General features: G+C 60.1%; 4 protein-coding genes across 4 annotated transcripts; 2 read left to right on the plus strand and 2 right to left on the minus strand.

Annotated features, from left to right (window-relative positions):
• Positions 1-2,556: 2,556 nt before the first annotated feature.
• PAN0_005c2760 (uncharacterized protein) lies at positions 2,557-4,419 on the plus strand (the record flags this gene model as incomplete). The annotated part of the gene is made up of 1 exon (XM_014802000.1): positions 2,557-4,419. One exon carries the CDS (start codon positions 2,557-2,559, stop codon positions 4,417-4,419), a length of 1,863 nt encoding a protein of 620 aa, XP_014657486.1.
• A 473-nt stretch (positions 4,420-4,892) lies between these two features.
• PAN0_005c2761 (PX-domain-containing protein) lies at positions 4,893-9,845 on the plus strand (the record flags this gene model as incomplete). The annotated part of the gene is made up of 1 exon (XM_014802001.1): positions 4,893-9,845. One exon carries the CDS (start codon positions 4,893-4,895, stop codon positions 9,843-9,845), a length of 4,953 nt encoding a protein of 1,650 aa, XP_014657487.1.
• Positions 9,846-10,044: 199 nt separating this feature from the next.
• PAN0_005d2762 (arabinanase/levansucrase/invertase) lies at positions 10,045-11,424 on the minus strand (the record flags this gene model as incomplete). The annotated part of the gene is made up of 1 exon (XM_014802002.1): positions 10,045-11,424. The coding sequence occupies one exon, from the start codon at positions 11,422-11,424 to the stop codon at positions 10,045-10,047; it is 1,380 nt and encodes a 459-aa protein (XP_014657488.1).
• Positions 11,425-12,311: 887 nt separating this feature from the next.
• On the minus strand, positions 12,312-13,565 carry PAN0_005d2763 (translocation protein; the record flags this gene model as incomplete). The annotated part of the gene is made up of 1 exon (XM_014802003.1): positions 12,312-13,565. One exon carries the CDS (start codon positions 13,563-13,565, stop codon positions 12,312-12,314), a length of 1,254 nt encoding a protein of 417 aa, XP_014657489.1.
• Between the last annotated feature and the right edge of the window lie 391 nt (positions 13,566-13,956).

The following is a 13,956-nucleotide window of genomic DNA, read 5'->3' on the forward strand; positions in this document are numbered from 1 at the left end:
ATGCTGTGTCACAACCAGGTATTTCAGCGCCACCAGCAGCATAGCATGCAGTAGAAACGTGACCACTGGAGACAACGAGAGTGTGATCCACTGAGTAAAACGCGGCTGATTTTTGACGTGCAGAGTGTGCCGCTGGATGTGTGGTGAAAGTGTGGCGCGCAAGATTTGAAGGCACACAGATGGCGACAAAACCGCAGTGAACAATGCCCCCCTCCGAGAGACGCATACTGTATAGAGCAGAGCTAGTCACACACCATACCACGCGGTTGGATTGTCGTATCATCAGACGCACGAGGCACGGATCGTTTCATGCTACCGCTCGACGCCCGCGCTGTTGGCAAGGACACAGTTGGCGTCAATTCAGCCGACACTACGCCAACCTCAAGGGCGGAACAACAGGCGTACAATATCTCGCTCCATTCAATCTACCGCACCGTATCCTAATGCAAGCTGGATCTGGTGAATGCGAGGCGAAGGAGAGCGAAATGCAGCTAGGATTGCAGCGACATGAAGCGTTGTCATGCACAGCGGTCCAAGCTCCTCCCTTTTGTTTGTAGCCAATGGCGCTCCATCTCCCCGATGAGTCAATGCGCCACAACCAATCTCTTGCACCTCTTTTTGCCCCCGCTCCATTCTCTCCACCTCACACTGAATAGCACTTGCAAACGGCACCGCAAGTACGGAAAGCAAGGATGACATTGAAGACGTGTGTGTGCAAGGATGATATAGACGAGAATCGGTTGTTGAGATGGCGGAAGCGGTTCGGATCTAAGACCTGCACCCAGGTCCGCCCAACCGAGCAGGTGCCGAGCACAGACCTTGCGAAAAAGATGGAGCCGCATTGACCCAGCTTCATTTGCAACGCATTTGCTGCGTTGATCCCAGTCTGTCCAGTGCAGACGCCTGCGTTGCAGTGGTCCTCATCATCACCCAGGCGGCTCTACACCACCCTCAATTGTTGTCTAACTATCCCAGCGTTCAAGGCGTCATTGCTGTTCTTCGCTGACCACTGGTGGGACCGGTACCACTTGCTGATGCTATCAATAGCCGGGCGTATCGTCTGCCTTTGCTTGAGAGAGTCAATGCGGAACTTACGGGCTTGATTGTCCGAGCCCGAAATTGAGTTCATGTGGGAGCATTGCAAGAAAAAAACGCATCGCGACATGCTGATAGGGCGCGAACTTGGCGCATCGCGCCATACCAGCCACCCAGCGTCAGCGCTGATGTGTAGTAGTGGGATTCCGTGGTGCTACGGGCGGCTTTGTCCGTGTGGCATCCATGTGGACTCCGGACCGGCGACGTTGCGTCTTGTATCGGTCGTCGCTATCGTCCTAGCTCCGCGAATCCCAGAGCGACGACCGGAATGAGTTCGCCTCGCCGCGCTTTATTCGCGGCGTTTTGGAGGCGTTTCGCGATGCAGACAACGCCAGAACCAGCACCACCAAGCTGTGCACGCTCGCAAAACCACACCAATGCCGCGCACCACAGTTGGGCCGAGGGCTGATGAGGCGCCAGCTGACATTGAGCCACTTCACTTGCGTGCAGCCCTCGCGCGCCCGCGCATGTGAGGTAACAATGAAGCCGTTCGCTCGGCTTGATTAGTGACCGATCACAAAAGCTACGTTGTGCAGAGTACCACACCGATCTGTGGTGCCCAAGGAGAAAGAGGGGTGCAAAGCGCCGCCACTCGCGACTCTGGCGGGGTCTCTCGCCATCGATCGCCATGGTTGGTGCGTTGATCGCAGCACGGCCTGCATGAATCGCATGCGTCGTCTTATTTGCGCACAATGGAGCGCGGTTCCGCACCAAAAGTCCGCAAGCAGGTCTGGGTGGGTCGTACCGAGCGGACAATGACGACACCCCTCAGACCAAGCGGTCCAGGCGCTCCGCAACTCTCTTGAAAGTCACGGATCGCCCGAAGTAGAGCTCGGAGAATTGAATCCGGGTGGCGAATCGCCACCAAACGCAACAGTACGCGGAGGGGCGCGGAGGGGCAGAACCCCTGGAAGCATGTCGCTTTATTTTTTTTCCGCACTCGCTGCGAGCGGTCGATGCGTGGCTACAGATGTGCAACCACCGGCGAGTGGCACGTGCGGTGGACACACCAGCCCTGTCCCTCCGGCTCGGACATTGCCCTCGGACCGTTGCTCCAGAAAGGGGCTGTGCGTAGGCTTCATCTCTGCTGCGCAGCGCTTTGTGCCCGGAAGCTTTCTCGTCAAATCCGCACAGCTCTCGACAGGAGCCAGACGGAAAAGTACTAAAACGCGGCACGGCTCGAGCTTCCCCAACCTCCCAATCTCTGCAACCCCCTCACCATCCTCTTGCTCTTGCGAATCGGCCTGATCGTCATCAGCAGCCCGCTTGCTATCTGGTTGGCACTTCATCGCTCCCACTTTTCCCTACCTCCCGCCGGCTTCTGCGCAGCAGTTGCGCCCACATCGTTTCCCATCGGCGAGTTGTGGCGCTGCGAGCCGATTGGGTTCCCGTACTCGCGTTTTGTCTCTGCCATCGACGCAGAGCTGAATTAAGAGTCGCTCAAGCCTCGGCTCCCCGGCCATGTCCATGCTGACAGCCCGCGCCATGATGCAGCACCACGAAGCGCATCACCTTGTCACTCTGGACTCGAACCACGTCGCTTGTCTTCCACCTCATTTTGCTTCTTCCGCAGCCGCCTCGTCCTCGATGATCCCCGACTGGCCGACGTCGATTCCGCCGCCATCGTGCAATCCGAACGTCAGCTTTTCGCTCGACGTGCCAACTCCAGCAAGTCTACCCGGTGCCGGGATGGCAGCCGACATGCGCGTCGGCTACGCGACACGATCGGCCACAGGCGCTCTGCAGCGCAGCCTGTCGGGCGCAGAAGCTCCGCTGGTCAACTCGGCAACGTTCGGTCATTCTTCCCTGGGAGCCAATGGTGGTGCCGTACGCAAGAAGCGTCGAAGGTACGGGCCCAAGCCCGAGCCGCCGTACAAGTGCTTCTGCGGCAAGACGTTCAAGCGCCACGAACACATGCTGCGCCACCGCGCCACGCATGACGAAAGCATCAAGTACGAATGCCACATCTGCGGCAAGTGGTTCCGTCGCCAGGACGTGATGCATCGCCACACCATGACCCACACCACGCGCAACCGGCTGCACAGCAAGATGCGCACCACCGCCTCGGCCGAATCGTCGTCGTCGTCGTCATCCAGCTTGACGACGCTGTCGGCGGTACAGGCCAGCAAGTCGGCCAAGGAAGCAGGCGGCAGCAGGACGGAGAGTCGAGATCAGGATCATCTCGGCTGTGCACGCATGGGAGCTGAGCAGGATGTGCTTGAAGACCCAACGCTGCGCGTCGGATTGACCGACTATCCGGTGTCGCCGACTTCGGTCTCTTACAACGAGGATCACCACATCGCGGCTGCCCAGCTGTACAATGCCTGCAACCCGACTCGCTACATCTATCCATCCTATTCGAGCGAGGTGCAGCCAGGCCATGCATTTGGGCTCGGTCCAACCGTGTACGATCGAGCTGGCAACCAGCTGGTGATGGCAGCGGACCATCACCGGGGAGCCTCGTCGGTATCGCCGCCGCCGAGCTTCTTCGCCTCGTCTGCGGCATACCCTACGGAAGCGTTTGACGCCAGCAACTATCCGCGGCTGGGCTTGCCAAACGTTCACTACGGTGGCTACGACGTCAAGGCTGGGTCGTACGCGCTTTCGAATGGGATGGGCCTGCCGACGGGGTATGGACTTGGTCCTGCTTCGTCGCACGTGGGAGTATCCGAGTCCGAGTGGAGCGAGCCGAGTCCGTCGGGCCCAAGCACGCACAGTTTCGCCTCACCTGCGTGGAGCCAGAGGGCGGAGCTGATGAAGCGTGACGGCTCGGACTCAGCCATGGGTACACCGTCGTCGCTGTCGCGGCCCTTGATGGTGGCGACAGGAGCCCGATGGCGCGAGCATCAGCCACACCAGCCACAGGGATCGCCCTTGCTCGCAGATGGACAGCATGTGTACCGCAGTCCTGCACCAGAGGCTCGACGACGCCCATCCACTGCACTCGGCCACAGCCACGCTGACGAAGGGGGCGAGGGCCGAGTGAAAACCAGCCTCTCGGATCGACCCACTGGTTCGCTGGGCATCTTTGCGGCTCCTAGCTTCGGAGAAGGTATGTCTGAAGGCGAACGATTCGGCGCGATGCAGTTCTCGTCGCCGCAGCCTCCAAACGGAACACTCGCCGTTGCACCGTTCGGCATTGGAATGTCGGATGTGGCCAGAGGGCAAGCAGGTGCTCAGGAAGGCGAGCACGGCGGTGCATCGACGTTGTCCGTGCCCGAGCCGCTGGACTCTGGATCACCACTGACCGAGGCGACTGGCCAAGCATCGCCTCGAAGCATGGCGCATGGCAAGAGGGCGAGACGTGCTGAGTCAGAGGAGTAGCCACAGCCGTCTATTCATAGTGGCTCGACCTGAGGGCGAGTGCACTCCAACCTCGGTCAGAATTAGCATCATTTAGATCAACATAAGGGCACACTTTTCAGCTAGACTCATGATCATGGACAAACGCAGACGCCTTGGTGATTGACCTCGAGAGAGTGTGTGATGTGATGTGGCGTGGCGTGTGATGAAGGAGATGCTCGACGACGTGACCGAGTGATGAAGTGAAGAAAGGCGAGTGTGACGCGTGGAAAGCACGCGTTGCTTTGGTTGCTTTTTGGGCAGTTGGCAGGTGTTGGTCTCGCTTGGATCGGCGGAATTCCAGTGTGTGTGGGGTGAATTGCCGGCTAAAAAGAGACAGGGGCTTCTGCTTGCAAATCGCGCAGTCCCGGCGAAATTCACACGGAGAGCAACAACACACGACCAGCCGCAGCCACGCAGAACAGCGAGGGCAGCTCAGCGCAGCTCAGCGCAGCATGTGGACCCTGAATCATGCTTTCGGCAGGGCCGAGCAGAGCGGCATGCTCTCCACCACGCCAAGCTCCCGCACCGATTCGGCGTCAAGCCGACGGAGATTCACTCGCTCTGGCTTCTCTCTACAGTCACATCGGCCAGCATCCGATCCTTTGGCATCGTCGACGACCATCATCCTTGACGGCGTCGGTGTCGGTAGTTCTACTCAAACCATGCCCGCCGATCCATCGCCCACCGGCTCAGTCCGCTCCATCGCCTCGAGCCGATCAGGGACCCTCTCGCGACCGCCGCCTCCGCCCAAACCCTCGCATCTCTCCTCAGCCTTCACGGGCACCTGCAATTCGATCGCCCTCCGCCACTACATCCAGGAACACACCACAGGCGGGGGTGGCTCGGGCACTATCAGCAAGGCCCATCTCGGTCATGGCTACGACACCTCCACCGTAGATCACTTTGTCGACGCCTTCGACTCGGCCAGCGACGATGATGACGACAAACACGACGCCGCTGCTAGGCTCACCGTTCGTGGCAGAACATACACCGCTCCCTCGGTCAGCCGGATCTTTGATCAGAGCACCGACGACAACGACACCTTTGACACCGCACGCCTCGTCCGGAATGAACCGATTTCCATCACCGGTGCCGGCCCTTCTCGCGTCGGCAACTTGCGCAACCTCTTCGAAGCGGCTGCGCCTGCACCTTCCACCTTCGTGCCGCTGTCGAGGCAGAACACGGGCGTAAAGCCAAATCACACCGGTACAAAGCCAAAGATCAGCAGCCACGTTCGCATGCTCCAGGCACAGATCACCGGCGACAGATTCAACGGCATGGCAGGCGCTTTCCACGTCGCAGATGCGCGCTCTTCCATCATCCTCGAGACAGCCGCCAACCACGAGCAAGAAGCGACCGAATGGAGTCAAGATGACTTCGACATCTATCGCACCGCCACCCAGGACCTCCTCGGCGACGCACTCAAGATGGATGCAGTCGTCATGCCCCCGCTCTCCGACACCATCCGTCTCGCACAGCCCAAGTACAGCAGCTCCTCACAAGCCCATGCCACAATCTCTCGCTCAACGTCGCTCAACTCTGATACATCTGCCCAGCATGACCGCACCGAGAGCTCGGCCACCATTCGGCCAAGCTACGCTAGCAAAGCCCCCGCTTCTCCCTCCGAGCCTCAAGTCAGCAGCCCCTCTGACCCGTCGGAAGTCATTCCCAGCACCATTCGCGTTCGTCCAGCTCGCCAGGTCAGCGGATCAGCCAAGCAAGGCCATCTGAGCTCCATCTTCGCCGCAAGTCCGCAGTCGTCCCACCGCGGCGACGACCACGTTGGCTCAAGCATTTCGCCTTCCCCAAGCGGCGTCTCCGTCGCCAGCAACTCGTCATCGCAGCAGGACTCGGAAGCTGAGAGATCAAGAGAACCATCCATGCTGCTCGCAGATGACCACGACATTAGCTTCTCCCAGATCAGTCAACACTTGCGCGCCAACGACGGCAGCTGCTTCGATCTCGACTGGGGCAACAACTCGAGCCCCTCAAAAGCGGCCTCGGTCCGACGTGCACTGCTCAGCAGCACAGCAGCACAGACGCCCCTCGAAGATGGCGACGAAGCAACGATCGATGCCAATCCCCGCCGCAAGCAAGGAAAGAACCCAGAACTTGGCGAGGCACTGCTACAAGCTGACTCGGCTCGACCTCCTTCCATCCGCGTTCAAGACCAGCCCAGCTCCGGCACGCCAACCGTCCAGCCTGAAGGACAACCTGAACCTGAAGCCAGTGCGCTCAGTGCGCGACCGTCCTCAAAGCTGCAGCCACCACGTCCCGTCAGCACCCGCGGTCCACAGTCGGGATTCGGCAGGCCCGCTCGCGCGCTCTACGACTTTGAGGGCGAGGTCGCATTCAACGAGCTCGTCATCAAGGCCGGGCAGTCCTTCGAGATCCTCAGCGATCAACTGGCCGGCGGATGGAGTCTCGGCCTCGTGTGGGATGCTGACGGCAATCCTACTCGCGGACTGATCCCGCAGGGCTGGTACTGCTACATTCAAGATTTCACTCGTTCTCCTCCGCCAAGTGCCGGTGCCGCACCGCCTGCCACGCCTGACCTTGTCACCAAGAACGCCGACGCACTAGATGCCACCTTGCCACCAAGCGCATTCTTCGCTGTCAGGAGCGCTGACAATGTGCTTGAAGAGACCGCTGCTTCAGTGCCACAGAAGATCGAGCAAGCGACAAGCCCAAGTGGACCCGTCGATCGTGGAGTCACGCTGGAGAGCACCGAACCTGTCACATCCGAAGTCGAGATCGCAGACAAGTCAACATCGCCGCAAAGTGCGCGTACATCAGCACCCGTGTCGGCGGATTCGAGCGGGCCCTCTTGCAGTCGTGAGTCCTCAAGGCCTCACACGCCCAACTCTGCTGACGCCGCCTTGGCTGATGCAGACCCCGCAGCTGTTTGGCAGACGTCGAAGGATGTCCATTCCAAGCTTGTCACAGAGGTCGAGAGCTCGACATCTAGTCCAGCCGTGAATCCCACGGCCATGGATGGACTGCCCGCCCCGTCCGACCCGGACCATCCAATCGACTGGTCCGCTATGGCCGAATCGCAGGTATGGGCCGAAGAACAACGCATATCTTCAGAGCACGATGGGCGCCCGGCAGTTTCTAGCCCGGCAGCTACTCCTGCAGTCGAGACCACCGAGTCCAGCGCTTCTGCCGGCTCCGGCTGGACCGGCAGCATCTTTGGCAAAAAGACGTTCAATCGCTTCGCCAGCTTTGTCACTAGCGGCGCCGAGGACTACGTGCTGTCCAGCTCCGACGCTGGTGAGGAAGAGCGCTCTCGGATCATGGTCCGAAAAGTCTCCGGTAGCAAGTCGACCGCTGGGGTCGCAGCTCTTGCCCAAGTTGCGGAGGAGCCGGAGGGCGCGGCAGACCTGCCTGCTGGCTTGGAGACCAACTCGTACGAGTTCACGCCTGCCCCCCAAGCTCAGGGTGGCGCGGTGGAAAGCGATCAGAGCCAACACTTTGTCATCGCCGGCGCCGCTGGCCCAAAGTGGAAGAGCCAGCTTCCGTGTTTTCTGGTCCAAGTTCACCATCCCGAGAAGCGCACCAGGCTCAATGGAATGCAAGAGTACACGGTGTACCACGTCACCAGCACGTATCCGATCGACGCTCCAGACAGCGTGTCAGGCGAGCAGATCGACTCTGCGGCACAGGGTACTGGCACCGTACCCTACGACCCGCTCGGTGGTCCGTATCCGCCGGGAGCTCAAGTCACCGTTGTACGCCGCTTCACCCAGTTCGAGTGGCTGCACCTTGTCCTGGCCAGGCACTACTCTGCGCTGCTCATCCCGCCGCTGCCCGAGAAGCAGTACTCGGGCCGCTTCGCTTCCGACTTTATCGAAACACGCCGCGCCGACCTCGAGATGTGGATCTCGCGCCTTGTCCGGCATCCCGTGCTGAGGTATTCCGAGCCCATCCGATTCTTCCTCAGCTGCGAGAACGAGAACGAGTGGCGAACCAAGGCCGCAGTCCTTCTCCGCGAAGGATCGTCCGATGGCGCTTCCATGGGCGGCGTGTTTGCCAATACGTGGCATCCCGACTTCAACTTTGACGCCGGCGAGGCGGAAGTGGAAGCCGAGCGTATGGACGCTTTCCTCAAGGTGCTGGAGAAGACGATCAATGGAGTCGGCGGGCACAACGCAGGCAAGCAAGGCGTGCTTGCTGCCTACAAGGGCCATCGCGAAGGCAACGTCGCCATCTCGTCGACGTACCGTGATCTCTCATACACTCTGCTGCGCACGTTGACAGGCGCAGGCGCTGGTCCGGCGGACGAAGGATCGACGAGCGCAGCGCTGTTGGATGAAGACGCACATCGTATTCACGGCCCACCGATGGGCAACGTGGGTCGTCGAAGCGAGACGGGGGCTACCAACGAGCACGGCGCTTGGTGCTGGCGAGAAGACTGCCAGGACTGCCTCAACCTCACAAGTGCGCTGCAGAACACGGCCGAGTGTCTGCAGAGCGTGGCAGACATTTATGAGCATCATGCACGAGATGCGCTGCTGCGCCAGCACGAGCGGTACAAGGAGATTTCGCGCCCGCACACCATGGCGCAGGCGCTGCTCGACACGCACCGCACCACGCTCGCCAAGCACCGCGAGGCGACTGGCGAGGCGCACCCCTGGGGTGACGATGCCGAACTGGACGATGCCGGGCCAAGCAACGGTGCACGATTGCCGAAGGAGACCGCGGAGCAGCTGGTGGCGCGGTGCGAGACGGTGGTCAACGTGACCATGAGCGAGATGGATCGGGTGCACGACGAACGCGTGCAGGACTTCCACGCGCTCGGACGCAGCCTACTTGACGGCGAGATCGAGCTGTACGAGGGCATCCTCGAGCAGCTCAAAGCGGCGCGCCTGCACTACGACGAGGAGTACTACGAGCGCGAGACCGACTTCCACGTGCTGGCGAGTAGGTATCAGCCGGAGCTGTCTCGGCCCAAGAAGCCTGCGGCGCCGCTGCTCATGCCGAGTGCGGCGCACGGTCCGCCTGGCGGTCTCGGGCGTGCAGCGGGAGGTGTGGGTCTGCTGCTCAGCCAAGCGACCGGCGCAGGAGTAACACGCCCGGCGAGCATCGGCGTGGAGGACAGCGATCGATCTCCCCTCGCGTCGCCGCGTCGAGGTGAGCTCGGCATGTCGCGAGCGGGGGAGCTCGATTCGGGCGCTGGAAGGACAGCGGGCGGTGGGCTTTTGAGCACGCTGCTCGTCCCGTCGGTGCTGCGCGGTCGGACTGCGGGGGATGAGGACAGTAAGTCTACGTATCTGGCTGATACGACCAATGTGCAGCCGAGTCACGCAGATGCGGCACTCAAAGCGCTCGCGCGCAAACACGCCGCGCCGCCCGCGCACGACAACTCCCGCTCCTCGTCGTACTTTTCGGCCATATGGAGGTAGGCACGCATGCAATTCCGAGTGATGCCCATTGAAAAAGCTAAAACGTGTGGCTACAGGTGGGGATCGGGTGAGCTCACGCTTGGATCTGCGTCAGGGCAGAGGCAACATTCTTTGCTGGGCAGAATCATCATTCATTGCTGAAGAACCAACTTGCAGGAGTGGGAACGAGACACTAAATCCGAGCAGTGAGGGTGTGGAATCAGGCGTCGCTTTGCCATACGATGATGTGGCTGATATCGGCTGCGTACTGGGTGGGATCGTTTGCAGGTGCGCCGAAAGTGACGGCATTGTTTCCGGCCTTGAGGGACAACTTGACGGGGGTGTCCTGAAGAGTGTTTGCTGGATTACCTCCGGTGGGGTAGGTGATATTGGTCGTCTTACCATCCACAGTGACCGAGCCGAATCTCCAACCCGGATACGAGTTTTGGTTGGTGTAGTAGACGCTTACCCACACGTCACCGGCATTCCCACTAGGCGTAGCGACATCCTTGACGGTAAAAGTATTGCCGTTTCCGACGTAGGTGGCGATTTTTCCCGAGGGGCAAGCTGCGCAATCGCCAAACGCTGCCTGGGATCCGGACTTTGTGGTCGTATCGGGGCTGAGGGGGTACGTCTTATTTGCAGGGACTGCATAACCCTGGGCTGAAGAATCGGGTTTCCACAGGGGAAGATGCACGAGGCTGCGCGAAACAATGGGGTACCAGACATACGAACTCTGCTCCAAGTCCGTCTCCCACCATCTATCTCCCAGATACACATCGAGATTATCGTTGGGTTGGATTTCGAACGTATTCTGCGAGTTGTACGTAACCACTCCCTGTGGCGCAATGTAGTTCGAATAGGTCAGGTTGACCTTGCCCAGATCGGTGGTAGTGTAGAGTGAGTTGGCATTGGGTTGCCAACCGCTTTGGTTCGATACAACCATATTGTAGAGTCCCGCGTCGTCTTTGAATACGCCGAAGCCTTCGAGTCTCGAGTGGATGGTCTGCGTAAGTGCGGTGACGTTCTTATAGTCCGCCGTCATCTTGGCCACCGCGGTATCGGCATTTCCATTCGTGGCGAAAAGCAAATACCCCTGGTTGTTCACCGGATCGACGTAGACGTTCATGTCTCGACTTTCCATACCGAGGGGACTAAAAACCCCCTCCTCCGGACAGGTGTAGGGACCAGTGACGGCGCTTGCATAGCAAACACCTACCTTGGCGAGGGAATAGTTGGAGCTGTCTGCATGGAACCAGAGTACATACTCGCCCGTCGTTGGGTTCTTGATGAGTTTAGGTCGCTCACCCACTTGGAAAGGCAACGACGAAGAAGGTGGAACCACGAGCCCGTGAGAATCCCAATTCACAAGGTCGGTGGAAGAGTAGAGCGAGAAGCCCTGGAATCCGTTGCCCGAGTTCTTAAATTCGCCTACCCAGTACCACTTGCCGTCCGAGTCGTGGATCAGGCCGGCACCGTGTGCATTGATGTAGTTGCCCGATGTGTCGTGCCATCGATCACCGGACACGATGTAGTTTTCCGCACCAAGCGCGGTGCTCACCCCAAGGGCGGCCGTAATCAGCGTAGTGAGAAGACGCATGATGTAGTGTTCGTCGCTGGGGTCAGGTAAGCGGTCCGAAGAAGAGTGCTATATATCTGCTTCCTCTTCAGGCTGGGCTGTGCGGCTTTCAGCATGTCCCCCTTAGGCTTCCAATGTGGGGTAGCGCCGACGCTGTACCGTCCCACACGGTCCTTTCCTGCATCGTCGTTGTGGGTAGCAGCGGGGTTCGGACTTCGCCTAGACCCGCCGGACCTTGTGTAGCTTCAACCCCACAAGCTACTGTAGTGCGCACAAGCAGTTGGGGGGGGCTAGCCGAGCCGGTCAACTCGGGATTCTTTTTCCACACAGCTCGGCAGCTTAGCTTCCGCGCCACCCCCGCATCGCTTAACCGCCGCGCTAAAGAGATTTCCGAAAGCCCTACACACACCTGACGCCATCCCGCAATCGAACGTTGATGCATCGTCTCAACCCCGGTCAATGCCGTGCCCAAAGCCTCCGATCAACACCGATACCCGCAGCGGAAGCATGTCATGGCATCGGCTTTCTCGTGTACCTCATCTGACCACAACAAGATTACATCAAACGGGTCAAAATAAAAGAGTGAAAATGCTCGGAGAAAAAAGCGGCACTGAAATGGAAGACACTTCCTGCCAATGTCCATCGACTCACAACAACTCACACCGGAAGCCAGCTCGCAAAAGGCCGACATGCCCGACACCCCGACTCGGTCCGCTCTAGGGCGTTTCGTAGGAAGAGACCATGCATGTGCGTTGGATTTTGGGGAAACAGTGAAAGACCAAAACGTCTTTTGACAGTCAACCCGCCGGGTTTGAACCAGCGTGGCATATGAGCCCGAACCGTGCGTATCGCGCTCCACACGGCTCATTGCGCTATCGGCCTGAGGCGTATCTGCGCCTGAGGGGGGCCTAGTTGATATCGTCGAGGCTGTCGGATGCGCCAGGGCCGCCGCTGCCGCTGGACTGGTTCTGGACGCCGCCGTTAGCCTGGGCATTGCCGTTGGAGGTGGCTGGTGCCGACTGGGCCGCCTGCTGGGGAGGCTTTGGCTGCTGTGGTGGCGCGGTGGGTGCAGCACCTCCGAGTCCCGAGAGCGCCTGCTGCCTCGCACCGCTCGATCCACCCGACCCGGCGAGCTTCTTCTTGTCGCCCGCAGCCTTCTTCTTCTTGGGCGCCGGCGGCACATCCCACGCCCAGAAGGGGATGAACGAGTCGACGAATCCGACATCCTCAAACAGGTTGGGGAAGATCCAGATGCCCGGCTTGGCGACGACGATGGTGATGAGCCAAAAGATGAGCCTGACGATGGCGATGGCGAAGAAGAGGCCGATAAGCCCGAGTGCTGCCACCGAAAGGTACCAAACGCCGAGGCGCATCGAGGTGGGCCAGAGCGGGAACATGACACCAGCAAGCATGACTGCGACCATTCCGACACCGGCGAGCTTGAGGCCGAGCTGCGAGCCTTCAAAGAGCCAGACGTAGTGGAGCTCGCTCTTGAAGAGCTGCTGCTGGTTGATCTCGACGACCTTGGGCGAGTCCTTGCCGCCCGTGCTGGCGCCGCGGTCGACACGGAGGAAGAATGCAAAGGGGATGATGTTGTGCAGACACTCCTCTGCCTCCTCCTTGGATGTCACCTTGGGCACGTCCTTGAGCTTGGCGTAGGCGGGCGAGAGCAGCGCCTTGACGGCGGCCGAGCCCTTGAAGTAGTCGACGCGCTTGCCGTTGAGCGCACCTACGCGCGTCTTGATGCCCGACTTGTTGCGCAGGAAGTTGACCACGTTGCGCGCGGGTGCGGGTGCGCTGGATTGTTGCTCCTGCGAGACGTACGTCACCGCCGCATCGTCGTCGTTATGATTGTCCGAGAGGAGCGTAGGGCGTGCAGAGGATGCAGATTGGGTGTGCGGTTGGGGAGGGGCAGAATGGCGGGCCAGGTCAATAAACGAGTCGAGATCAATCTGGTCCTGGGCAGCAGCAGCAGCAGCATCTCGCTCCAAGTGGGCCGCGCCATTAGAGCAAAACTCGGGCTCGCGATGGGAGCGACCAAGATCGATTGACTCGCGATGGTGCGCCGGCTTGGCAGCATTGCGAGAGGCGGTCGAGTCGCGTCGAATGGCGAGCGGTGGCGCCGAGGCAGCTCGGAGGTTTCGACGACGGGCCTTGGTCATCTTGTAGACTGACTAGCCAGCAGCCAGCGAATGATGCGAGGTGGTCTTGAGGCTGAGCCGACTCGAGCGCGCATCGAGATTGCGGTGCTGCTGCGCCGGCCGCGGCTGCTGTGCGCCTGCTGAAGGGCTTGGGCACTTACCATTGTGACTCAGATCGGTTGGCTCCGAGAGGCCAAGTGTGGGAAAGGATGAACCTAAGTGTGGGTCAGCCGGCCAAATGAAGTCGGACCTGCCGATTGAGCGCGGAGCAGCGGCACAGCGTCACAAAAGTGTGACGGAGTCCAATCAACGATTGTCGAGAGCCGCTGGGAACGATGCGAAGAGGTGCGCCAGGACGAGCAGCAAGCAGCGCTGTCTACCGAGTTAGCGAGATAGATCAAGTTGCGCGAGG

Source organism: Moesziomyces antarcticus (genome assembly GCF_000747765.1).
Source record: "Moesziomyces antarcticus DNA, scaffold: scaffold_v10005, strain JCM 10317, whole genome shotgun sequence".
Taxonomy (NCBI): Eukaryota; Fungi; Basidiomycota; class Ustilaginomycetes; order Ustilaginales; family Ustilaginaceae; genus Moesziomyces; species Moesziomyces antarcticus.